The 26,587-nt window shown below is 41.0% G+C and overlaps 1 protein-coding gene across 1 annotated transcript in view; it reads right to left on the reverse strand.

The window, feature by feature from the left end:
• Nucleotides 1-12,789: 12,789 nt before the first annotated feature.
• VWA3B (von Willebrand factor A domain containing 3B) overlaps nt 12,790-26,587 on the reverse strand; it is a 75,628-nt gene continuing 61,830 nt past the window's right edge. The window contains exons 25-31 of the mRNA XM_051615636.1: nt 24,786-24,906; nt 24,179-24,303; nt 22,858-22,995; nt 22,226-22,323; nt 20,766-20,864; nt 19,219-19,451; nt 12,790-13,186 (exon numbers count right to left, since the gene is read on the reverse strand). Of these exons, the coding sequence (XP_051471596.1) occupies nt 12,948-13,186; nt 19,219-19,451; nt 20,766-20,864; nt 22,226-22,323; nt 22,858-22,995; nt 24,179-24,303; nt 24,786-24,906 (1,053 nt within the window). The 3' untranslated portion in view covers nt 12,790-12,947. The remainder of the gene's footprint in view (nt 13,187-19,218; nt 19,452-20,765; nt 20,865-22,225; nt 22,324-22,857; nt 22,996-24,178; nt 24,304-24,785; nt 24,907-26,587) is intronic.

Below are 26,587 nucleotides of genomic sequence, written 5' to 3' on the forward strand. Positions count from 1 at the left end.
TTACAAACAATACATTTTAGGCAATCTTTGTCTTCAGTAAATTAGTTGTAGTGAATGGCTTAGACCATTTTCAGGAGAGAAAATGGGGAAGAGGCCTTTGCCTTTTTCTGTGTTTTGCGACATTTCTTGTATTTTTATTTGTCTTTATTCACATTGCCTCTCATATTATGCTGTGGTCTTTAACTAAGTCCATTTTATTGTATTAATTAGATGCCTTTGAGTCAGAGAAATACTGCAAGTAACACAATGGCTAAATGACCACAAAAAATTGTACGTAATCTTGAGCTATTTTACTTAAAATAGAAAAAATAAACAAAAGTGGGGGTGAAAAAAAAATCACATTTGTTTAGTCCACGAATTGTACTTTTTTTACATCATGTGCTTTGCCAGTCTTCTGAGAATGAGTTTCACACAGTTCTTTCTCTCCAGCTGCTTTTGATTTCTCCAGAGTTAGTCTGTGAAGCTGAAGCTCCATTTAACTCCTGGACCAGCTTGTGAGTTTTCAGGTTAGTCATCAGTAGCCTCTGAGAGAGAGAAAACAATAATAATAAATAGTGATGATGCAGCAGTAACTTCTCCAAAACACACCAGAAAAACAGGAGTTTATTGCAACCAGAGTTTTCAGAGCCTAGGTTTAGTCCATTGTAGAGTGAAATCCTGAGCTCATGATAGACTGGAAGAATTCAAAACTCTTCACCTGCTGGAAGGTCCTCTGCAGTGTCCAGCAGCAGGACAGCATGTTGAAGAATGTCCAATCTGTGTGGGGAAAAAGTAGATCTGAGAGGTGGATCAAGCCAGCTGAGACTTGCAGCCTTAGTTCTGTGAATCCCCCCTGCTGTCTGCTAGCTTGGGCTCAGATGCAGAGTTCTGTTTCACAGATTTCACTGAGTTAGCTGAGACCCCCGAGCTGGAAGCAGACATTTATGGCAGCACTGTCCTTCCACACCTTGGGGCCAATTCCTGGCATTAGTCATCTGACCTTAAACCCCAGTGGTTCAGCCAGCTTGAAGCAGTACCCCTCACAGCCCATGTGTTACTGTAACAACCAAAACACAGAAGGAGTCAGGCTCTGTGGGGAAGATGTTCAATAGCCAAAGCAGAAATCCTGGTACATCATCATGCTTTGTTGACAAAAAAAAAAGAGTAACTGTTTAGTGACACTACCAGAAGTCTCCTTCTGGATCTGTTGGGTGATGTGTAATGATATGATCAGATAAGTGATACCTCATCCTTTCATCCCAGTGAACTTCAGGTTCTCAGCTGCTCTAGTCTGGTTGCCTGGTTGGTCCAGGGCAATCAGCAGAGCTGAGCTTATGAGACTTTGGCTCTGCAGAGCTGTTATGAGAGGCACTGACATTATTCTAGTAGTTCTCTCCAGACTGCAGAAGCAGTCCAGAAAGCACCATCAGGATGCAGGACAGAAGAATAAGGCTTTTAAAATAAATATATAATAATAAATAAATAAATTAATACATGCCTTTAAAAATCTCATCTTCTTCGAGTTTAGAAATCCTAATTTCCTGTTTGTGCTGTAGTCCTGACCCATTTCTTCTGATTGTTCCACTTCAGAGGAATTAAATGACCAAAAATCTGCGAAATAATTGGACTGAATTGCAAACCGGAGGAAAGCTCATTTGGTTTCATTCCCAAGAGGAGCACTGATTAGATCTGCCTTTAAAAGCCGCTTGCATTTAAACAGCTTGAGTGATTGGGAGACAGTTGCGAAGTGGGAAGTCGGTTGAACAAAACCCTGCAGTTCACACGTGAAAATGCAAGACAAGAGGGTTCAAAGGGCAGAAAAAAACGGAAACAAGGAATAGAAAAGTTCAGTCGGTTCTTGTGAAATCCACATGGCAGGTATTTTCACAGCCCTGAAACAGCCTAATCCTGTGAAGAATGCGGTACTGTAGGAAACCGAACACAGCTAAGCTGTTTGCAGAAACTCTCCCAGCTGGAGGGAGAGGTGTCCTTATAAATAAAACCAAAATGGCACACATACCTGTTTAGTGTTCCACTCCGTAATCTCCATGTTGTCTGGAGTGAACAAACAGTGTTTATTTTACCTTATTCTGCACTGCCAGGGGGAGGTACAGGAAGGGAGAAGGCTAGAATTGTGTGCAATACTTTTTTACCCAAAGTCAGTGAGCGTTTCCTTCGATTGTACAAAAATAAATGTCAAATCCACATTAGCAAGCACTGTGTCCCACTTAAATCCACGGAAACCATCCCACAGGATTGGATCTTTGATACAGAAAGGAAAGCCTCAGCACCCACCTAAAGCCATTCATTTTTACAAGCAAAATCACAGTGCAAGTCGTTACAGGCTAAACTTTCCAAAGGATGAACCTCTATTGCTGTTGGGTGTTCAGCACTGTGGTGGTGCAGACCCCCCCCCACATTGACAGGACAAGGGGCAACAGGCAAAAACTGGAACCCCAGAAGTTCCATCTGGACATGAGGAGAAGCTTCTTTACTGTGAGGGTGACAGAGCACTGGAACAGGCTGGCCTGGGAGTTTGTGGAGTCTCTGGAGATGTTAAAAAACTACCTGGGTGCAGTGCTGTGTAATGTGCTCCAGGGGATCCTGCTTTAGTGGGGGAGCTGGACTCAATGATCTCTAGAGATCCCTTCCAACTCCGACAATTCTGCGATCAACACCAGCCAGCATTGTTCTTATTTCAACAGTAAGTTTCAGCCAGGGCTTTCCAGCCTTGCCTGTTGGAGCAGTGAGTCTGGGCAATTGAGTACCTTCCAATCCTAGTGCAAATACAGCCACCTGGGGGGATTAGGCTCTCCCTAACCACACCTGGAACTCTGCTGTTTGCAGAATGTACCTAGGACCCCTCCTGCTCAGATCACAGGCCCACTCTGAAAGTTGCCAGAGATGCCCTCATCTGAATCATGGCCATCATGGAAAAATACCAAAGTCGAGCACCTTGAGACCCTATAAATATTGGTCCTAAAAGAGAGGCTCTTTGGAGCTCTCTAGCATCGCACCAAGCTGTCCCCAAGTCTCACAAAGGAAGTTGGTTCATCCAACTGGAAAGAGTAAGGAGGCAGCTACTTCTCATACAGATGGGGAAAAGGTCAAATTATATGAGGTTGTTATCTTTTCATTCCACGGGGTTAACTGGCAGTTTATTGGACTTTACAGTTAGAAGATCTTTAGGTACCAAAATTTTAACATCCTAACTATAGGTTAACCTCTGTATCAGTGTGTGCACATAGAATCATAGAATCACATAGCACACATACAATTTAGTTTAGAAGCTTTGTCAGATCTTTGGTTGAACCTCTGTATCGATTGTAACAAATTCTTTCTTAATAAGTTGTTAGAAAACCATACAATCGGATTTTGTGATTTCTTATAATAGTGTCAGTCACCCTTCATTTGCTGTTATTTCAGATCACACCAGACCCATAATCATCTGTTGAAACACCACACTGAAATCCCTGCGCTTGTTGAAATCCCTACCTGTTGCCAGGTGAGCTCTCAGCCAGTACCTGTCCACGCCTGGTTCTCTGCCAGGAAAGATCCCTGAGGGCTGGGGAGGGAGCATGTCCTGGCTCAGCAGGGACATCACTTGTGGCCTAAGAGAGGGGTGGAAATTCCTGCTGACTGCAAGCCCAGCTGTGAATTCACTTACCATCTTGTGTGAGTCAAACTGCCTGAAGACACAGGCTTGGGGAAGCAGAAGCCCTACGGATGCTCAGGGAGCTGTGGAGATTTTTCTGGGCATTTTTATGCTGCTCTGTTGAAACAAACATGATTGCAAATGCAGCCTGGTTAGTGTTTCCCAGGCGACTAGCTCGGGATAATAAGTATACGCGAGAACATTTCTTTTTTATGTTGCTTCTCGGGACAATCCTAGCTCTTTGTGAAAAGAAAATTATCCCACTGCCTCTAGAGGAATTTCAGCAAAATGCTAGTCAGGCTGGAGGCACTGATAGGGATACAGCCCAGATCCTCCAAACAGAATAAATTGGCATTTCCAGTCACACAGTGGCAGTCCATTAGCAGCAAGCACAAGGAAAGAGAGACACTTATGGGAAAGATAAATAGGGCTTAAAAGCTTTTCTCATCCTGCTTTATTAAGGCAGTTGCTGTCATTTCTGGGCCTCACTAATGAATCTGATGAAACTCAGTTGACAGTCTGCAGGCAAATGTTGGTAGTCACAGATTAAAGATGTCTCTTTCATGAACTCATAAATATCTGAACTTGGATCTAACAACAGTCTGCCCAGAGTGCAAGATGGACTGTGTCCTGACATACATGGGACAAATGAGTGGTAGGTCTCTAACTGCTGTCTGTAAGTGCTGTGCAAAGTTGTAAACTTAGAAATAAAGAAACTAAAGAACTAAAGGGAGTGTCTGGAAAAGCTTCCAGGACCTAACAGCTCTGGTTGTCCAGATGCTCACCTTCACTTCAGCAGCACTTTGAGCACTCTGATGCCTGCCAGCAGAAAGCAATGGCTTACCTCAACCATTGGGTGAAGAGGAGAATTAAAAGTCTTACCCATGCTCTTTATTTAGCTTTGAAGTTATTTTAGCCAACACCATTTATTTCCATTTACTGTATACAAGGCTCAAGGTGTAAAGTATGCCTCGCTAATACTGGTGGTAATAATAGCCATGAAAAGCAAGCATTTGAAAATGATACAGAAAGTTCAACACTTAAGTAAAGAGCTCTGAGTCCTGCTGAATCTTCATTCATCTAGCACTGTTAAATGTCTTTATACGACTCCCCACAAACCAGAGAGTAAAGCAGGGCAGCAGCAGTCTGATGTGGTTCCATATGACCAACCTGCAGCCAAACCTATAGCACTGGGATAACAGTATTGCTGGCAGATATGGCCAGCCCCAGCTCACACAGATTAGATGGGGCAGAGCTGAAATCCTGAAAAAAGTAATAAATGCTTTTAAAGAGCAAATATCACTGATTGGGGCAGATGGGAATTGTTCTACTATGGTATCAAGATGACCACAGTCAATGAAGGCAAAGACAGCAGAAATCTTTGCCACTGACAACATAGTAAATGCAGGATTTGCATAAACAAGTTGTCTGAGATCTCAGGTCAGTGATTAATGTCCTCCCTTGCTGATTTATCTGGCCTGAGAAGTTAACCAGCTCTCACTGCTGTCTTGGTAAGAGAGACAGGTTCTTGTTCAACGGCTCTTTTGCCCCTCTTCAGAGGAGACATCTTCTTTTGCAGTGTGAGTGCCAGGCTACCCATGCCCTAACTCCTTTTGACTTACACACACATATACACAGTTAAGGCATCATAACTTATCATGGGCTGGCATAGCCTGTCAGAGCTCATCAGGATGAGTCTATTCGTCAAGAGAGTGTGGGCCAGCTCGTCCTAGTTCCATACAAACAGGAGTTTTATTTCAGCAAACTAATCACATACTTTAAAATCCTACACAATGGCCAGTGACCCTTCATAGCAGTGACTATCAGCAAAACAGGAGTTTGAAAGCTGATGCTGCCCTTGCCTAAGGAATGAAGAGGACTGTGCCTTGGCCTGAGCAGGCCCATGGAATTGCCTTGGGAGTGTTACAGCTATTTCAGCCTGGGGCAGAGGTATCAATGTATCTTTGCTTATTTCACTGTAGGATCTATACACACTATTCTGTTTATTGTCTACTTCATCTCATCTTTAGAGGGACAGCAAGGTGCTGTAATACAGGGCTCTGGATTAGCAGCCCACAAAGAGATTGCAGCTAATCCTCTGATGCCTCTTGGAAAGTCAAATGAGGAATGGCAGCACAGCTGCCAGTGAGAAAAGGGATTTCCCAGGATGGTGCCTCTTTTTTCACCCCAGAGGAAACTCAGGGAAAACTTCACCTGGTCAGCAAACCTGAGGGCTAGAGGCAGACCCAGAGAGTTTTTGGAAATACCTTCAGAGGCTGGCAGCAGGACAGAAGAACTCAGGAGATTAATCCTGCTGAAATCCAGTGTGGCTGATAAGAATAAACCATGCTTACACCTGCCTACACACAGAACAGATCCTGGCTGATTTGGTGCTGGTAATAGTGAGAAGGAAAGGATTGTTTTGGCAGATTATATTCCTGAAGGTTAGCCCCCCATTTATTGTCTTATATATGGAGAATAGCCTGAAGGACAAGTTTCATGCCCCTTGAAAACAGTATTCCTAAATTTGGGTTATCTTTAAACCCTTTTCTTGCTAAGGAAGATGGGGATTGGTAGAAAGCATGTTGGTGTTCTTACACATAAATAAGGAGAGTGAAACTGAGCTTCAGGCACTTGTGTCATGCTGCTGACAGACTGGGGAGGAGAGTTCAGCAGTTTCTCCTGCCTCTCCCACTGCCAGGTGGCTGTCTTTCAAAGAATGGAGTCTAAAAGTCTTTTTGGTTTCAGTGCACTTCTTCCAGTAACAAATGTTTTATTCTAGGGATATTTCATTTCCCTTGACCTTATTCTCAAAGCATGGGCTGATCAGTCTGACTACACTGCTGCACAAACAGCTGGTGAATGGCACGTGCCTGTAATTCAGAGGTAGCCAACCCCAGATATCTGGTTTACACTGTAATTTGGAGCCTGATAGCTTATTCCCATGACTCAGTCACAAGAAAGAGGAGTGTCTTCTTCAAAATCAAAAACCTGTGAAATGTGAACAATCATCATTCCCAATGAAACTCTATTCTGCTTCCACAATTATGCCAAATAAAAATACAGCATTAAAAAAGAAAAAAAAAAGAAAAGAAAATCAGCTTCACCAACTTCTGATTGCTAAACTAAGGCCCCAACATTCAACAGCATCAAAGTATCATCGGGCCATCCTTGGGCTCTCTAGAAACTGCAGATATTTTCAAAAACAGATCCTGAAGTTGTATCCTACATCATGACTGTTGAAAAGAGACATCACTACATGTTACCTTTTTTCTGAAAGACATGCAAAATAGATCAGGTGACTAAATCACTGCTGTACTGTTTTCACGGGCAGCCAAAAATAAAACAGGACAGTACTCTAGAAATCACTACACCACACAAAAGTCAGTCGACACTTTCATTGTGGCTACTTTTTTGCTTGTGCATAAAGTGCAAGAGTGAACAGTAGAGGGTGTTAGCTTAAAGGAAAACTTGAGTGCACTGTATGGAATGTGTCCCGTTTGCTACAATTCACAACAAAAAAAATCGGGCCCTGGAAAACACACCTGTGGGAATGACACTGGGGAATCTGTCCATGTTCTTCTTCAGGGCCAAAATAAAGAAATAAAACCATTGGAAACAGCCCCTGCTTCCCACCTCAAATCTTCCTGCATCCATGCTTTGTGTCTGAACAGAGTCCAGCTTGGGGGGGTTGGAGTTTTCTTGGCAAGGCTGAGCTGCAAGCGAACAGCTTCACTGGTCTCTCAGAAGAGAGAGGAGCTTCCTTCCTCGTCTGCTTTGCCTCACACTGAGAGGAGAAAAGAGCCACGGGGGCTTCTTTCTTCTACCTGCAAACTACTAGTTGAACAAACACCAAGAGAAAATGTGTCAGGAAGAAAAGCAAGGCAGGACGGCGCTGACAGGGCCTGAAACTCCATCCATGCACAGCTGAACCCACCTGGAGGTGGCAACAGATTAAAAAAGTGCTGTTTCCTCAGACAGGGAGCCTGTCTCTGTGTTGTCCAGCTAAAAGATCTGGCTTTGCCATCAGCAAGTTTCAGGAGGGTAGTTATTTACTGCTTTTGTGCCATTTATTAGTATTTTTTAAATTTGGATGATTTAGCCATGTGAATAAATGTTCTTTTGATGACTTTCTGGGCAGCAGCTCAGAAAATGTTTTTAGTCGTGTTTTTTTGTGGCATGCCTTGTATCAGTAGGTGTACCTTGGTTTTCTAAAGCTGTCTGAGGGCAAAAGTACTTAGTTCACTCTTCAGATAATTAAGCAGATAAAAATGGTATGGATATAAACAGACAAACCTAAGCCTCTCCTGCCGTGTTCACCAGAGGGAACAACTTCACTGACAGGGCTCATGGTGTTTTAGATCTGTGGAATATCTCACCCAGCATCTAGCAGACAGAGCTACAGAGTCTGCTGTAGGTCTTATGTCATATATGCCAGCCTGAACCAGATGTCTTGGAGACCCTTATGCATTTCAGATAGCACTGGACCAACGTGTTTAGGCAACGGGAATTCATCCCATCCATTTCAATTCTGTCTGGCTGAAGAGGGAAAAAAATCCCAAAGAGATATTTTTCAAATTCCTTAATTTATTTAGACTTCTTCAGGAAGCATATTTGTGGCTACAGTATTCATGAGCATCACATCTACATCCTGAATCGTTGGATATTTCTCCAGCTCAGCTCAGTTAGATGCTAAATCTGTATCCTGGACACACACATACTCCTCACCAAGCACTTGCATTTAGATTTCAACTGTCAGATGAAAATTCTTGAGAACTGCAGAGAATTAAGAGGCTGTGCTCTCTTGTGCTAGTTAGAAGGCACATTGTCTTAAGCTGTTGCCCTGAGTGTAACCTGTTTCTCTGTGGCAGTAAAACGTGTAGTCTCCTGCATAAAATCTCTAGAAGGGTCTAGAGCACAAGCCTTATGAGGAGCAGCTGAGGGAACTGGGGTTGTTTAGCCTGGAAACAAGGAGGCTGAGGGGAGACCTCATTGCTCTCTACACCTACCTGAAAGGAGGTTGTAGGGAGGTGAGGGTTGGCCTCCTCTCCCTAGTAACAAGCAACAGGACAAGAGGAAATGGCCTCAAGTTGTGCCAGGGGTGGTCTAGATTGGATATTAGAATAAACTTCTTCACTAAAAGGGTTATCAAACACTGGAACAGGCTGCCCAAGAAGGTGGTTGAATCACCATCCCTGGAGGTTTTAAAAAGATGTATGTGGTGCTTAGGAACATGGTTTAAGCACTGGACTCAATCTTAAAGGTCTTTTCCAAGCAGAATGTTTCTCTAAGTCTGTGATTCCTACTGCCCTTACAGCTAGAATTAAGCAGAAGAGGCATCGCATGAGAAGGAGAAAGGGCAAAGAAAATTGATTTTGTTAAGGAAGACATGAAGGAAGGCTATGTGTGGCTTTTGTGCTTGGTATGAAAGCACACCGTGACAGCAGATACCTGCTTTTTGACCAAAAGGGCTGTCAGAGCTGCATGGGACCAGCAAGCACAGCATTACTTGTCCCAGCCAAGGCTAACACAGCTAAATGCATGTGTGTTTAATTAAGAGGACAGATCAACACCTATCTGTCAGTGCCACAGGCATACTCACAATGTCATTGTCTGAAATCATATTTTTAAATTCATGTGCCAAAAATATTTAAACACTCAATACCAAGTTGTTAAGTGGAAGTCCTGCCTCTGGTTTGGCAAGGAAAGGTTGGAGTTTCCTTTGTCTGTAAAGGAGCTGCATAAAAGATTTGAGGGATGCAGCCTTGGCAGGAATTTTCTTGTGAAAGATTTGTTTTCTCTGGTAATCTTATATCCACACCAACTTAAGAGGAGCTGTGGACGTTGTCTATCTAGACTTTGGAAAAGCCTTTGACATGAGTGGTCTGAGGAAATGTTCTAAAATATCCAAGTCTAAAAAGCTTCCCTGAAAACTATGGCACACACAGATCACCCCACTGAGCATGCACTCTGATTTTTTCCCTAGTCTATACCTTTAAAAGTGAAGTCAGAGAATTTTACACCAATCATGATAAAGGTATGTACACCTGGAGTCCTTCACACTCCACCTGTAAGATAACAACCCTATAAAAATGGCCGAAGAGGGGAGGGCTGTTAGGGAAGATACCATGGCTAGACTTTTGCCAGGCTTATCCTTGACTTCTGGGATCAGTTGACCAGCTAAGCCTCCCTTTCCCCCCATAGGGATGCCTTTTGTTAAGATTCAAACATTCAGTTACACTGAGTGCACCCTGGAAAACTTAGAAACCTCCCAAGAACTCCTTCTCTTTCTTACCACTTCACACGTTAGTAGCCAGTAGCACCTGCTTTGTAGGCAGATAATTTCTCACTACCAACCCAAAGAACTTGTGGATCTGTTGTTTGACTTATTGAAGAAACAGTTTGACTTAGCTGAGAGTGCTGTCCCTGAATGCAGACCCAAGCTTGGAGTGTGGCTGTGCCAGTTCAGGTGGTGTGTGGCTGGGCAGGTCGTGTGATGTTAGTAATGCATCTAGACCCATGGAAGCCCAGCACAGGTGTTGGGCACGACTGATGCTGATTTGGGCACCACTCAGAAACTAAGCCCAGCTGCCCCCAGTCCCTCTGACATCTGAGGATGGGCTGGAACACAAGAGGCTTTAGTTTCTGCAGCGTTATTTTAGCCCTTTTGAAGGTGACACCCAGATCCAGTCAAAGCAGTGTGAGTGGGTGGTTAAGAGCAGGCATGAGACCTCCTACAGTGTTATTCATCAAAGGGCTGAGCCCTTGGGAGCTCAGCTTTATTCATGCAGCAGTCAAGCCAGCCATCTTTTCTCCAGGCAAGAAAGAAAATAGCTATGCAGGGAAAAAGTCCTTTGCACACCTGTGCAGATTGAGTCCAAGTTTTCTATACAGTCTTCTTCCATGAAGGTGTCCCTTTACATGCAAGACAGGGCACTGATCTGATATGACATCTGGGTAGGAGGTTACTGATGACCTTCTAAAGGAATTCAATGGACCAACAGGAATGTTCAAATGAAAAGAACAAATGATCCAGGTAATTCCCAGGCTTAATAAAAAGCAACACAACAAAACATTTAACCAAACTCAGGCAGGAAAAAATAAGTGGGCAGAGAAGAATTCACCATTCAGACTGCCTGTGCTGCCAGTTTTAATCCTGTGCTTGGTTAACATCCCTGTTTGTATTTCTCACAAATTTGCTTTGCACCCAGTGCATACTAAGGTAAGTTTTCTTCAGCCATTTTTTCAAGAGGATCCCAGTCTGCCTCACTGTGGGGTGGCCTGTAATCCATGTGCACATCCTTCAACAATATGTACTTGCAAAATTGGCCCACACTCCATTTTGTTCCTGTCACTGGAATCACCCATGTTCCACCTCAAATACTGTTCTGGTTTAGTTTGGTGGGTGTTTTGGTAGTGGGGAAAGGGCCCCAGGGGTGGCTCCAGTAAGAAGCTGACACACTCCCCCTGCTCCAAACCCAGCCAAAGAGCCATTAGAGGGACAAGAGATGCAGTGCTGGTGGTTGGTGAGGAAGAATAGGAAGAAGGTGCCCAAGCAGAAGTTTCCCTGCAGCCCATGGCGAGATGGCAGCTGTCCCCCTGCACTCACGGAGGAACGTGATGGAACATTCCCTGAAGGCGCCAGGAGGGGGGAACGTGGCCACTGGGCTTGGATGTTGTGGCCAGAGGATTTGCTGCCAGAGGACTCTGATTGCCCAGCTGTGGAAGACCCCGGGGCCAGGGGAGGTGGCTGTTCCCGAAGCAGCCCCTGACTCTGTGGGAAGCCCAGGCTGGAGCAGCTCCGGACCTCGTGGGAAGGACTCATGAAGGAGAGGTTGGTGGAGGACTCTCTGCCATGGGAGGGACCCCGTGGGGAAGCAGGGCAGGACTGTGAGGAATCCTTCTTCCTGAGGAGGAAGGAGCAGCAAGAACCACCAGCCTGTGAAGTGACTCTAAACCCCATCCCCTGTCCCCCTGTGCCGCTGGGGGGAAGGAGGGAGAGAAACCGGGAACAAAGGGATTTGGGCCCGGGAAGAAGGGAGGGGTGGGGTAACATATGCAAGCCCTGCTCTGTGTGTGTCTGTGTCCTGGGTGTGTGTGGTTAGTGTGAGATTACGTTATTATTTTTCCCCAAGTTGAGTCTGTTTTGCCCAGGACCTTAACTGGTGAAGATCCCTCCTTGTCCTTTGTCTCAACCCAGGAGCTTTGTTTTCGTGTTAAGCCCAAACCACAACAACCACCTTCTGTTTCTATTTGGTTAAATGTATCTTTTTAACTCCACTTCACTTTAAATGTAAGGATGAATACATACATCTGGAAATTGCCTGGAAATTGCATAGATGTGTACAGTCAAGCTTGTGAGAATCTTTAATGTTCATTCACCTTGAAACACCAAAAAATGTTAAGAAGCAGTCTTCATCTCCTTAACAGGAAGCCCTAGACAAGCAGAGAATTGTGTCACTACATTCACTAGTCACAGTTTGGTTGAGGTGAGGATCTTCAGTGCTAACCACACTGCACTCCCCAGCTGTGTGCCATTTCAAATACCCTGTCTTGGACAATGAATATGACATTACATTTATTAGAGAGATAAAATTAATCTGTATTTTTAATATTTTTATTTTTTTACTGACTTTAGTCACCTAGTCATGATTTGGAAGCTAAGAGTAGAGATGCTCCTAAACATGTCCAGGTGCAATTCCTGCTTTCATTTCTAATGCCATAACACTGAAGCAGTTCCTCTGCCTTCAGAGTAGCTCTGGCTTTCTATCAAACATCACAGAGAAGAATTTAGCCCGTGGTCTAAGTCTGTTAACTAGAGGTTAGTCTTAAAGGGCAAAGCACCTCACCTGTGTCCTCATGGGACATGCCCATCAGTGGAAAAGCTTGAGGACAGATATATATAATATCTATAAATATTTTAAAAGTCAGCAGAAATGGAAAACTGGGTAAGCTCCCTCCCTGCAGCAGGTCTGCCCAAGTGCCTTACAGATGAGTCTGTGAAAAAAGACATTTCATAAGAAAGACCCACAGTTAAGAAATCAAGTAGATCTACTGCAAACAAGATATACTCACACAAGTACAGTTTCCCATTCACTTTTCTCATATTGAAAATTGTTAGCAGCACAGCTGAACCTCTGACACAGTTCCCCTTTCATACTCCCAAAGTAAGTCTGCAAAATCATAAATAATTTAGCATTAACAAGTCAGTTTATTTTCTATTCAAGGCATACTATTTCACAGTTACAGGTGCTAAAAATCTTTCTTATCTGCAGCCTCATTCGTTCCTCCCAAGCCCCTTCATCATGCACACTTAACGTGACTTCCTTTGCTCTGCACAGTGGTGCTGAGGCCGCCTTGCCAATCCTTGCTGCTCCATGTTGACTCTAGTAATTCTGATGATGTTGCTTTTACGAGGCTCTGGTGACTTTTCTACACCAGGACTGTATAAGCAACAGGGATCCTTTGATGAGCTGGGAGTTGAAGAGCGTGGTGACTGCAGAGTTTGATGCCTTGACGAACACCAGAAGGATGAAATGGAGAATGAAGATGCTAGGAGAGAGCAGGTACTCTTTCAGTGAGAGGAAAATAATGACCCATCATGAGCTTGGATATACCAGTTCAACCACTCCCAACACACACCCTGAAATTTACCATTGAACAAACAACTCCGTGACTATGGTAACAGAACAATAGTCTTGTGTGAAGAGGCTTTTCACTATTTTCTTTTTTGCTTTCACCTTCACAAGTTCAAACTAGTTTGCTTTTTAAGTGTTTTCCTTTAAATATTCTCAACAGCTTGTAGCAGTTGTTCTTAACTCTTCCTCAGGAATCATATTCCAGCCACCGCTGGGGACAAGGTCCAGGCTACATGGACCTTTGCCTGTCCTGGTGTCACAGTTTGACTCAGGATCGACAGTTAAACCAGCAACAAGAACGCTCTCAATCCCTTCCCCGCCCTGGGGTGGGGAAAGGAGAGACAGAATGAAGCAGAGAGACCTTCTGGATTGAAAACTAAACCAGACAGCTTTAATTAAACAGTAATGGTAAAATAAATATGTACAATTATATACAAATGTGTTCAGGAATGTGCAAAGCCCTATTGCCTCCCCCCAGCCCCAGCAATTCCCAGGGCATCTCCTGAGCTGGGAGCAGTTCCCAAATGTCCCGGAGCTGCCGGAGAGAGCGGCAGAGCAGACAGGAGCTGAGGGAGAGTGAGGAGGGTCAGGAATGCATGGGCCTGGGGATCAGTGGTGATGGAGAGATGGAGTCCTCTCTGGGCACCGGCCATGGATGGAAGAGAAGGGAAGAAGAAGCAGGAAGGGGCTTGATTTCCATGATCCCTGACTTTATACCGAGAGCTACATTGATACGATGGGATGGAACACTCTCTTTGGCCAGGTTTGCCATCTGTGGTATCTACTCCTCCCTATGGGAGGGTGGCAGATACAACTCTTCTGCTCCTTTAGTATCCAAAGCAGAGCCAAGTGTCCTTGGTGTCTCAGCAGTAACATAAACATTCCAGCATTATCAGTTCACTAGCTGGAAAACTTGTGTGCTTAAAAGAGTTCACTGAAGGGAAAAAAAATCAGTAAAAGAAAATTGGCTTCATCCTGGCTCAAACCAGGACACCCAGTACGGCCATGCTTAGCTTCTCTAGTTCACTATTAACAATACTTTGTCAATGAAAAGTCACTTTTTACAATCATATCAAGTGAGACCACCAACTACTAGGCACTCTCTGGGCACAAAACGATGACAAACATAATGAATGAATGGCAGAAGCCTGAAAGCTGGAGGAAAAATGGAAGAGAATAAAATAGGAAGAAACAAAGTAAACAAAACTGCCTGCTGTATTTTTCTTTTTATATTTCTTTAGGGAGGATCTTGGGGTTTTAAATGATTGTATAAAAACCATTTATGTAGACAATACAAAACTGTGAGAGGCATCTGAAGAATAAAGTTATGATACACAGGGTAGGGAAAGCAACAGCACAGATGGACTATGCAGTGAGTATGAGACACGAGTATGATTAGTTTTAGGAGTGCTGATCACCCACAGCTACCACCAAAAACCCTGAAGCTGAGAGTTTAAAAATCAAAAGCGTGCCTTGGAAAATTGTCTTACACATGCACATCAGCACTTAAATACACAAAAGGAACATTCTGATTCTTCTTGGGCAATATAAGAGTCAGGAATCTGGAGTTCAGCTGTGAGAGTCAGGAAACTTCTTCACTATATCCTATAAGCTGGCAGTATCCGTCTGTGGTACAAAAGCATTGCTGGACTAAAGTAGTGAAAGTCATTTCAGCCATACAGCTGCCTTGAGTAAAATGAAAGATGCACTGTTAAATGAGGGTTCCCCATCACACACAATTCACAACATGTTTCTTTTCTCTGCCCAGTGCATGTGCTCTCTCTGCATTTCCAAGATGTTGAAAGAAAACATTCTGGTTTTGCTCCTAGAATCTGGACAGACTTACCCTTCCTCCCCCTCCTCAGACACCCCAACACATGCCTCCTACACTGATGGAGCTGCACTTTCATCCCTTGCACGTCTCCATGTTTCACTTTTTATGGGGAAAGAGGCAGAGAGCTTAACACACTGTCCTTTTTCAATGAGCCAACAACACTAACAGAATAAAGAGTCATTTTGGCTGAGTTGTAACATGTTATCAACAGAAAAACAAAAGCTAAATCTGGAGGCTGTTGTGGAGCCCTTAGCACCACACAGCTGCAGTAACAGATGCAGACAGAGCTGAATTGACATCAACTGCTTATCAAATAAGCTGTGTCCAACAGATGGGAACACTGGTTTATTGTGATCGCCTTCTCCAAACGCTGAATGAACTATCTGGAAAACGAGATTGGGAAACAAGTAGGTGCTAAAAATGTGAAATTCTACTGTGGGAAACCCAGCCAATCCACTAGGCTGCCAGGTGCCACAGCTGTTACACTCTCAAACCCAATTTGGAAGAACTAGATTTGCCATAGAACATGATAGAAAATGATTGCACCTACTCCATCTTTGCAGTTACAGTAATGATCAGTGTAATTGCCTCAAGTCACATCTCATTGTAAATTAGAAAGGAGATTTGGGGTCTGTCAGCTGTGATTTGCTAAAACATCAGGCAATGCAGCCTATCACTGTGTATCTTACCTGTACTTCACTCTGAATTGTTTGCTGATTTAGTTTTTTACTAGATGGCCATTTTGGAAAATCACCAAGAAAATAATGTGAAATGAACATTGATTTTAGGTGTTACAAACAGAGAAAGGAGTAGAAAGACAAGGAGAAGAATTTTTCTATAGAAATAAACACGTTTTTAAAGTATCTATAAACACAATTATTGCAATAACCAATGAGAGAGTTAAGTAGTTGTGATCTTGTTCAATCAGTTTTATCTAAGTTACCTAGAGAAAGAAGCATTGTCCCACTAACAGTGGGAGTTTGCCAGGATTTCTTTCTCTCTGTTATACATACATACAGACCAAATACAATAGGAGCAGGAGACACACACATTAAAATAATGTGCTAAATATAATAGTTCTGGAATAAATAGGACAAAATTACTCATCAACTCAATAATGAAGCTTAAATACACTAAATAACTAACACAATTACTTAATCTTTATTCACTTCTGTTAATGTTGTTTCCCCGAGTGAGAACAACCAGAATGGGTTGTTGATTCCTTCTAACAATCAGGAATATTTTAGCTGAGCACAAACCAAACTCCAAGCACTCCAAAATGCTCCATTAATTCCTTCAGGCCCCACAGCTCTGTGGAAATATAAGGCTTCATAGAAATACAAGGCTTCATCAACCAGCTATATATAAGCCATGTAGCTGACCCCACATTATCTTGGAGAGCACAAAAATCCATCTCTATAGTGGGCAACGCTCATTCAAGTCCAGGACAACTTACTTCCTCATATAACAGAGAAGTGTACACATGAAGTCAGCAAAACCACAGGAGAAGTGTTGATTAACACATGGAGTAGTTACAAAACACAGTCCAATCAGATTATTAAAAAATACATGTATGTATCTGAAGAGTTCACAAGAAGCAACAAGACAAACATTTGGAAAGGAAAAGTAGGAATTGCTGATGGTATCAAATGCTTTTAACACATTACACCCATATTAATATTAACAGAAAACTATTAAGCATAAATATGAAGAAAAAGCCTTTACTTCAGGCAAATAGATCAGGACTAATGAACTTTCTTGAAAGTAAAAAGATATCCATATAATTCAGGTATTGGCTTTTACAAGGAGAGGATTGTGCATCTTTCAGATAAACTAGTTCCCAGTTCAACACATTGCTTTTAGAGATCTTAAAAAAGATATATAACCTAGTTACTGTAAAATGTATTTAGCTACCAAAGGTTTTAGCTTTAACATTTTGCTGAGATGCTGAGTATTTTGAAAAAAACTGCCTTTGTTATAAACAAGCAAAAAATAGTGAAGTATTGAAGGTCATCGTAGAGAGGCTGGTGCTGGTCTCTTCTCACAGGTAATTACAGAACAAGAGGGAAGGGCTTCAAGCTGCAACAGGGCAGTTTTAGACTGGACAGTAGGAAAATTTTTTCCACAGAAAGAGTGGTTGGACACTGGAATAGGCTGCCCAGGGAGGTGGTGGAGTCACCATCCCTGGATATGTTTAAGGGTTGTTTGGGTGTGGTGTTGGTGGAGATGGTTTAGGGGAGAACTTTGTAGAGTAGGGATGATGGCTGGACTTGGTGATCCCAAGGGGCTTTTCCAACCTGAATACTTCTATGATTCTATGAAAAATCAGGTAAGAGATCACTCTGATCAACATTTGTGTGTCCAGCATATGCATCAAGATTTCAGGGTTATGTAGGTGTCCAAAGATGAAAACATGGTGTTTCAGCTCTCTGACTTGCCCCTTTCTTACAAAACACAGAAGGATGTGTAAATGAAAATACATTTAAGAAAAAAAAATTAGCCATATCCATTGTCCATGGTGCCATAAGAAGAGGACAGGGTACCCTCTTTACATGATTGAGCTGGATACCACCTTGAAGTCTTGTTAGAGTCTTGATACAGTACTGTTGAGGTTATTTGGCAGGATTCAAGTGCATGGATAGCTACTGCTCTCTAAGCTTTCCTTCAACTGCATGGAATCAGTAACAGGACTTGCTGATCACAGCAGCATTATTTCACATTTACCCAGCACCTGCATCTCAAGATGTCTAAGAAGGAGGAGTCTGAGATGACTGAGCATTTCCAGTGAAGTACCCCTATCTATGAAAACTGGGGTTTCCCATGCAGCTGCAGGACAAGTCCAGCAACTCTGCTCTCATATTGCTCTGACCAGGCCACTCCTAAAAAAATGTAGTGGCACCATAATACCCATCATAAGCAATGTAAATGGACTTTGCAGACACTCTTTAAAAGAAGAGTGAGAAGACAGAAGGAAAGGGAAGCCAAATCAAGTTGATGGATAACACGATGATTAAATGAATCTATAATCCATTATTTCTGGAAGTAAATAATTAATCACAGAACCATCATGGTTAGAAAGGACCTCAAAAATCACCAAGTCCAACTATCAACACAAAAGACCCCCTAACATCACACAACCTTGGCCACTAGAACATGCCCTGAAGTGCCACATCCACATGTTTCTTGAACACCTCCAGGGATGGTGACTCCACCACCTCCCTGGGCAGCCTGTTCCAGTGCCTGACCAATCTTTCAGTAGAGAAATTCTTCCTAATAACCAGTCTAAACCTCCCCTGCCACAGCTTCAGGCCATTTCCTTCCAATTGTTATTTACTTGGGAGAAGAGGCCAACACCAACCTCACTACAACCTCCTTTCAGGTAGTTGTAGTGGGCCATGACGTTTGCCCTCAGCCTCCTCTTCTTCAGACTAAACAATCTCAGTTCTCTCAGCCATTCCTTGACTGAGAATGAAGATGTTGAGAACATGTCTAAAATAGTACAAGGAAGTACAAGCAGGCAGGGTTAAAAATCTTCTTATCTTTTCACTGACAGTAGAATTCTTAAAATTAAGAGCTGACTGTGGCAGGTAATGACATACCTACACTAGCCCAGGTATCACCTGCAGAGTGACACAGAGTCTAGATACTGATATCAGCTTTAACTGAGCCAGCTCAGACACTAAAAACTATTTAACCTCTGAAGCCTTGAGCTCCCTATGCTGTAATTCAATACCTGAAATACAGACATACCTTCAACCTAACAAGTAACAAACAGCAGAAGAACTGGAATATATACTCTGGTTACTAGCAGGTACTAAGGTTACTGTTAGTGCATCTTCACTTATTGCTTCTACAAGCATTAGGGAAATGAAGGCAGCATATGCTGGAACATTCTTTCTTAAGTTCTTCCCTTTGTGGGGAAAACAAATGCTGAGATTGATCAGTGTGAAGAATGGTTTTCACAGGAGGTGAGAGAACCTCTTCACATAGGAAATGGGAAAGCAGGTTGGTCTAACAGCCAGAAATGCAGAAACATGGTTCCTTGCATGGAATTAACTGAAGGTCCATCAGATCTAATGCCTAACATTTAAAATTTTCCAGAGCTACTTTACCTTGAAATTCTTCTTCATTGCTAAGCAGTGAATTTTTTCCTTTCTGTTTTACTTCCCTTCTGGAGACAAACAAAAGATCATCAGCATTCAACAACCTCCCCCTGGGATGCCTTTTGTCTTCTGCTCTGCTCTTCTTTTTCTTTTTTCCCTTATCTTCTTTCACAGTATTTTTCTTTGTGTCTCCCCTTCCTTCATCTTCCACAGATGAGTGAGGATAGGGCTTTGTGGTATCTCTGTCCAGGTTAGAAAATCAGGCAAGGAAATTCTTTAAGCTAAAAGCACACATACCATATATTATTTCTCAATCCTTTTTTACATAACATAGATTTCACTTTTTCTCATGTTTCACAGTGACAAGATATCACACTCTTGACCATTTGGCAGGGATATAAATATCTTACAATTCAGTTTCCCTTTTATTTATAAAAGAAGTAAAGAATACCCAACAACAGGGCTCTTGCCTCTAATTTTGTCTACCTTTTATGACTCCAAAAAGGATTTGGGCAACAATTGTCTTTTTTGATGTGGGCAGGTAGTGTTTTACTTTTCAGACGGGATTTATTAGTTACATTTGCAGAGTGCTTGTTCTGCCGTAACTATTTATTTCCACTGTGATGGCAGGAAAACACCCCAAACAGATGCTGGCATCTGATATTAAAATGATGACAGCTATATTAGTACCTCTAAAGACTAGCGAATGAAGTAGGATGTCCAGGACACACCACATAAACATCAGAAGACAATCCCAAAGAAGCCAGAGCTGAAGAGTTAGCTAAGCTAATTGTAATACATCTACATGCACTGTCAATTCCTTGTCAAAAGAGAAGCCTGGGTTACCCATTTTACTTTTTTCCCCTTACTTCTAAGAGACTCAGCACACAAGGATTGTATCTTTTTGAGCTTATAATATCCTACTGCATTCAAACTTTTTGGTTCCTTTCTGATGAAATTATGATTCTACTTTGTTTCTGTCAGCAATGTCATGATGTTCTCATTAGATCTGTGAGCACCACTGAACAATGTGCTGCATTGTTCCCTTCTGGGAAGTATGACATGGGAGCTAGGCTAGGTATCTATTTTAGAATATAATAATAAGTTCCAGTGGGAAGCACATTCTCATGCCCTCTAGAAGGTAGAGGGTCTACTGGAAACTCCAACTCAATCTGGGCGGCAGCACTGCTATAGCTTTGGCTATCATTTCATCTAAAATTTACACTAATAAGTATATTTATTTTTCTTTTTCAAAACTTTACTACTTATTTCAGTCAGTTCTCTAAAGAATTCCTCTGTTTGCCAGTGAGTAACTCAATTTTCTCATCATTTTTACATAACAAAAAGTCAGCTTGTCAATAAAGTGTTTGGAGAATGAACATTAAATTTTATATTAAAGCACTCAGTCATGACACCAAGTATGTTGAAAGGAAGCAACTCTTACTGCCCATGCATTTAGTTATATCTTTTCTTAATAAGGTACCTAATTTAGAATATAATCCAACTCAGTGGAAAGACTTCCACTGATTTTGCTGGAACTCAGCTCAATTACATACCTGCTTCTTTTCAACTGGTTGTATGCATTAACCAGGAAACCAAAGTCTTCTGGTTTACTTTTCAGTGAAAAGAGGATACCATCACGTAGGTGATCTGGCCTGGAAAAAGACATCCATGTATTTGCAGATCTGGAATCCTGCTCAGTAAAGGGGGGTGTGTTTATTTGTTTATGTGCTGTGGCTGCAAGCTGGCAGAAGAGCAAGTTTGAAACTGTTGGAATCACTACTAGCAAATGTATAGGAAAAGGCTTGAATCAGTGTTGCTTTTTCATTCCATTATTTCCAGGGAAGCCACAAATCAGCTCATGACTGGTACCTTCACTCATCATTTTTAGGTGTAATGTTCAGCACTGATCATCATAATAGAACACTTTGATAAATATGAAGAACTTCTAAATTTGCCTTTACAGGTGGAATTTGTCCTGTTAATGCAACCTCTTGAGAAGAAATCTTCCATGATGCAGATGATACAATTCCTTGGCAGCAGTGCCAGTACTACATGGACATATACAGAAGAGGAAACCCTTCGGTCTGGAATCTCTGTGGTATGTCAAGGTAGATGAAAATGTGAAACTGCACAGCTCCTTCTGGAAAGATGCTATGAATGATAAAGGTTTATATGGGTTCATAAAAGTAATGGCAAAAATTGGTGGAAGAAAAATTCATGAAAGACGTTAATACAGAGACTCCAGTTCTGCTACAGAAAATCCTTAAATCCTATATTGCTGGAGGTTGGGAATGTATCCTGGAAAAATATCCCTATATGATTCTACTGATCTTATTCTACTTCCTCATATCTGTTGTTGCATGCTGTCAGGGATTGTTGGTGTGCTGAAGGTTATCACAATCCAATGCTATTTCAAATGGATTAAAATAGAACTTAATACAAGATGAAAAAGTAATCCACAATCTCTGGGAACCACTGCAAGTTCAGTGCACGCTTCAGAGAAATGTCACCCCTGCTGTACATTAAGTTCTGCAGCACTTAAGGAGGGGCTCATACTCATCCTACACACTCTCTCCCCAGTAAGATTTAAGCCCAGTAAGAGATTCAGTATCTTAGAAACAACCTGCAATTTAATGCATAGCTTTATATCACAGTAAGTATCTTAAAAGAAAAATAAGGTCGACAACAGTCAGAAACCCCATCTCACCTTTCAGCCATCCAGCAACCTCCTGGGGCTAAGCTTCAAACCATCACATCCCACCAACGATTCCAAATTGAAAGCAGGGCAAGAAATTGCCAGATAATAAAATAGTAGGGCAGACAGTTAAAAGCTCTTCTGATTGACACATTTGTGGGTCAAACAATTTGGTTGCATGTTTAGAGCAAAGCCAGTTCACAATAACTGGAGTTAGAGTACTAGACAGGAAAATCCGACAGCACACTTGAACCCCAAGTGCAACATTTGGCATCCTCATAAAATAACTGTTACATTTTTAGGTTCTAACATACTCACCTCACATATTCCACCGTCTGCACCACCCTTATGTACTGACAGGAAAAGGCATACTTCATTTGACTGATTTTAATTAGCTCACTTCTTACACAGTGCTCCTGTAATAATCCAATCGACATTCGTCTCATTCTCAGAAACAATAAAGATGCACATGTATACAAAGACAACTGTTCTAATGTAACTGTAAGTACAGGTATGTAATGCAGAGAAAAGTTTCAGGTACAAAACACATTTTCTTAATATGCAGTATGAAAAATGCAAATGAAAAATGCACTACAAAAAAATCTGAAATTATCTTAATGGCTTACAAACAAAGAAACATGATTAAATAGGAGACTATACTGACTGGGATAAAACCTCCTATTCTTCTCACTTAGCAGCATGGAGCTTGTGAAAGCCACCAAATAGACTCAAGTGAAAAGAACAGAATATGATGTAAGATTAAATTATCCTATAGAATTTCTTGGTTCATGTCTATTACATGAGCTCTTCACTAAGCCTTGAAATCTGATTTACTTTGGTTAGCTGGAGACAGGTTTTCTCTTTCACCTGGAAAAATATACCTGCCTTATCAGAAACAGAACCATGTTTATACCATTGCCATGTTGGTATCACCTTCTAGGTTTACTTACTTTCCTGCTGTTGAACATCAGAACTGTGTAGAGTTTATCATCCATTTTCAGCCTCTTTGGTGTTGCTATGACAATGGCAGGTGCATAATATTCATCTCCTGTCTGTGTCCCAGTTCTTGCAAACACATAGTCTCCCACCTGCACCCCAGGAAAGCATTGGTTTGCAAGAACAGTGCAACTTTCAAGTTTTGTAAGACATAAAAGGTAAATATTAATATATTTTAAAGGAATCATCATTCTAACATGTTTCCGTGCTTTAACATGGATCTTTGAAAGAAGAACTGGGTCCTTGCATGTACCAATAATTCAGAATTTCCACTGAATCAAGGAGAGAATACAAAGCAAAAATGACGAACAGAGCCCTACTAAATGTAGCTGGGCTCACACAGGAAGTCAAACAGAATGAGGAAACTTACAACCCCTTGAACCTTGAACCCCTTGAACTCTTACAGCCCCTTGAACCTCACACAAATTTCTAAGCTTTTAGTAAGCTTTTAAGCCAATGTTGGGAATTGTAGAGAATTCCATATGTAACTGACTTACTCAAAGTAATTTTAAAAAGGAACACAGAAGTCACAACTTTCTATCAATATCTGCAGATCTTCTCTAGAATTGGATGGTCCCTTTGCAGAATATCAGGAACTACCTGATCAGGATTTGCCTTCACTTCAAAAGGAAAAAAAAAGGCATGTCTCTCACTTTATGTGTAACAAATCAGTTCTAAAAATGCTTTTTGTATTCAAAACATCTGTATCCATTCTGTAGCCTTTTCATAACCAACATCACTCTTGTGTGTAAGGTAAGAATTACCTGAAAAAACAACTGTGATTACAGATAGTCAGCTGATAAATTTTAAATAAAACCAGATATTGATTAAGATTACTTTTTTTTCCTTACTGTTATTTGCCTTAGTATAAGGTTATCTGCTGGATTTAAAATATGCTGTGAAAAACAAATGGTTATAACCTGCTGTACATCACATTGTATAAAAAAGGGTCCCCTTGATTCAGAATCTATGTGCTAGGAAACAGTTGTTCTGCTGGTAAATAGCTCACCTTTCTTCTATAGGCAGCCAAATATTCTTGTTTTATAATGAAAATAACATAGAATTCTAATAAACAAATCAATAGGATTACAATGAAAACAAGCTCCAAAAAATGAAAAACAGCATGCTGAAAAAAGCATACTACTATCACTAAAAGCTCTTCTTTAAAATAAAGAGATGTATTTAAAAGATTTTAAAATAATCTATCCCTTATGTGCGCAGAAATGAACAAAATTAATACTGTATATTTGCTGTAATAAAAAATTGGATTTTCACCTGCAGAGATGGGCATGGGATAGAACCTCCCACAGGTAGAGTGAACTTCACAGGTACAACACAGGTCTCCCCATTGTTGAAGTCAACAAGTGCACAGGTAGAACTGATATTCTTTATCACGGTTCCTAAAAAAACATCATCAGAAAAGATTAAAATTATTTTTCTTTTATCTCTTGAGGAAATTTTCTTTAAAAATCCTATAGGCTGTCACACATCATTGAGGTCACATGGCTCTATACTATACATTCTTTGTTTCTTCTTTGAAAACATGCAAAAGCTCAGCTTTTGCCAAATGATCAACAGAAACACTTAAGGGAGACATCAAAGAGGGGTAGGTTGATACTCTCAAGTTACTCAGGTACTCTAAAGAATTTCCTTCCGTACTCTTCTTATATAATTATAGCATTGCTTTCTAACTTTACAGAATGTATGTAATTTTATAAATGTACATAAGAGCACACACAAGATTCATATTAATTTTTCATTGATATGCACATGGAATATTAAATCAGATTAAGACAGAAGGAGCTAATTATGATCAAAACATATGTTTTATCAGCATTAAGAAAAGCCAAAACATATTTAAATTTTGGACAAAAGTATATACCTGGATAATAAAATCCTGTGACATCTGATCTTGCAATCACCTTTTGGCTTCTGTGAGTCACCAATACTGGGCCTTTTTGACTTTTTTTAGACTTCAACTTCACCGTTTCCTCTTGAAGTTTCTGGAATTTGATGCAATTAATTTTTTCCACAACAGCTAGACCTATCAGCCACAATCTATCCTTTGGAATTAATAAAAAATTTAGCCAGCGTAATGTTATGACCTCTGCAGATAAACTGGAATTCCAGTAAACTGGAAATATTTTAAACATTCAAAATAGTAATAAACAGAGGAAGCGATGTTGCAGGAAGTACTCATGGATAGGATAATCTAAGAGCTTTCATTATAAAATCCTGTTTTACACAGTCATAACAATATCTATATTCTCAAGTGTTCAGACAGAAATTTATCTTCATGAATTATGGCTCTGCCTGCCATTTCCCTAGAAAAAGTTCTTAAAAGGTGTACAAGGATGAGACAAGGCAAAATCAACTGATTTTGCAGAATAAGTGAAGATGTGATACATGCTCATTTTGTCCAGATAGGTGAGTGAGTTCACAATAATCTTATTTTCATTAAAAGTACCTCACTGTATGGAATGAATAATTTTTAAAAATCAAATGTAATTTTTTTTTTCTTTAATCTTGAGGTGCCTGGAAAAAATGCTGACAAACTATAAATTCAAAATTGAAGTTTTCAGCAGCTTTAAAGCATTCCAGCTTAGCAAAATATTGTACCACATTTTCCAGAGCTGCCACTGACCATCATTCTACCCTGCTAGTTTGGGTTCTTCATACACTAATTCTGTTCTCTGGGGGGCAGCTCCTGTATCATACCAGAGCCACACAGAACTCTGGAGATTACTGCTGAATTGCTCACAAATAAAACTCGGGGACCACACACAGGATGGTGAGACTAGAAATATAAGTGGGGCTGGCTGTATGTGGACCAACTCAACTCCACAAGATGTAACTTAATGAAGAATGCAAAAAGATCAATGGATCTCACACAACTGAGGCAGGGGGCTGTGGGAAACACAGTATGTGAAAAATAGTCAAAGACTCACAAATCACAAGTGCCCCTATATCAATCTGCCATTGGGCTTTCCAACCTTCTGCTTACTTCACAGTCACCATATTATTTTACCTTAAAACCATTCATATCTCACATTCATATTTTATGGAGTCTCAGTGTTACCTGCCTTCAAAGAAAATCATGCTCCTGAATTTCCTTTTTTCTAGAACAGAGAATTTCTTCCCACTCAGGGCATCTCTCTTACAGAGAGTTTTGAGAGGATCAGGATATTATATGTATGTCAAAATGTTAAAAAAACCTTTCATATTTTGCTTTTCTGAGAAAATGAAGAAAATTGATAACATAAAACCATTTCCTTCCTAATATTAAAAATATGTAATCCAAACATTTTTATAAGTAAATTTTAATAATCCTCTAGAATAACAATGTCGTTTATATTTACAGTAGCAAATTATTTATTGAAATTATCTACTCTTTCCTCCATATCGCTCACAACAGTGCTCTTAAGTATTTAATATAAGCATGCAAAATTAAATAATTAATTCCTATTAATTTTTAAAATACATATTTCTGGCCTACCTCACAAAAAGTTGGCAAGCATCCATCTCTTTTACAGTTCATTTGAATCACAAAGACACACAGCTTGAAATCTCAAGCCTTTCCACAGTTCTACACACTGTGCAGAAAACAATCATAACTCACAGACTCCTATAAGCCTGCTTCCTAGTGTGTGTGTCTGACCTACTTCCTCGTCTGGTGACATTTTT

Source organism: Apus apus, chromosome 1 (genome assembly GCF_020740795.1).
Source record: "Apus apus isolate bApuApu2 chromosome 1, bApuApu2.pri.cur, whole genome shotgun sequence".
Lineage (NCBI taxonomy): Eukaryota > Metazoa > Chordata > Aves > Apodiformes > Apodidae > Apus > Apus apus.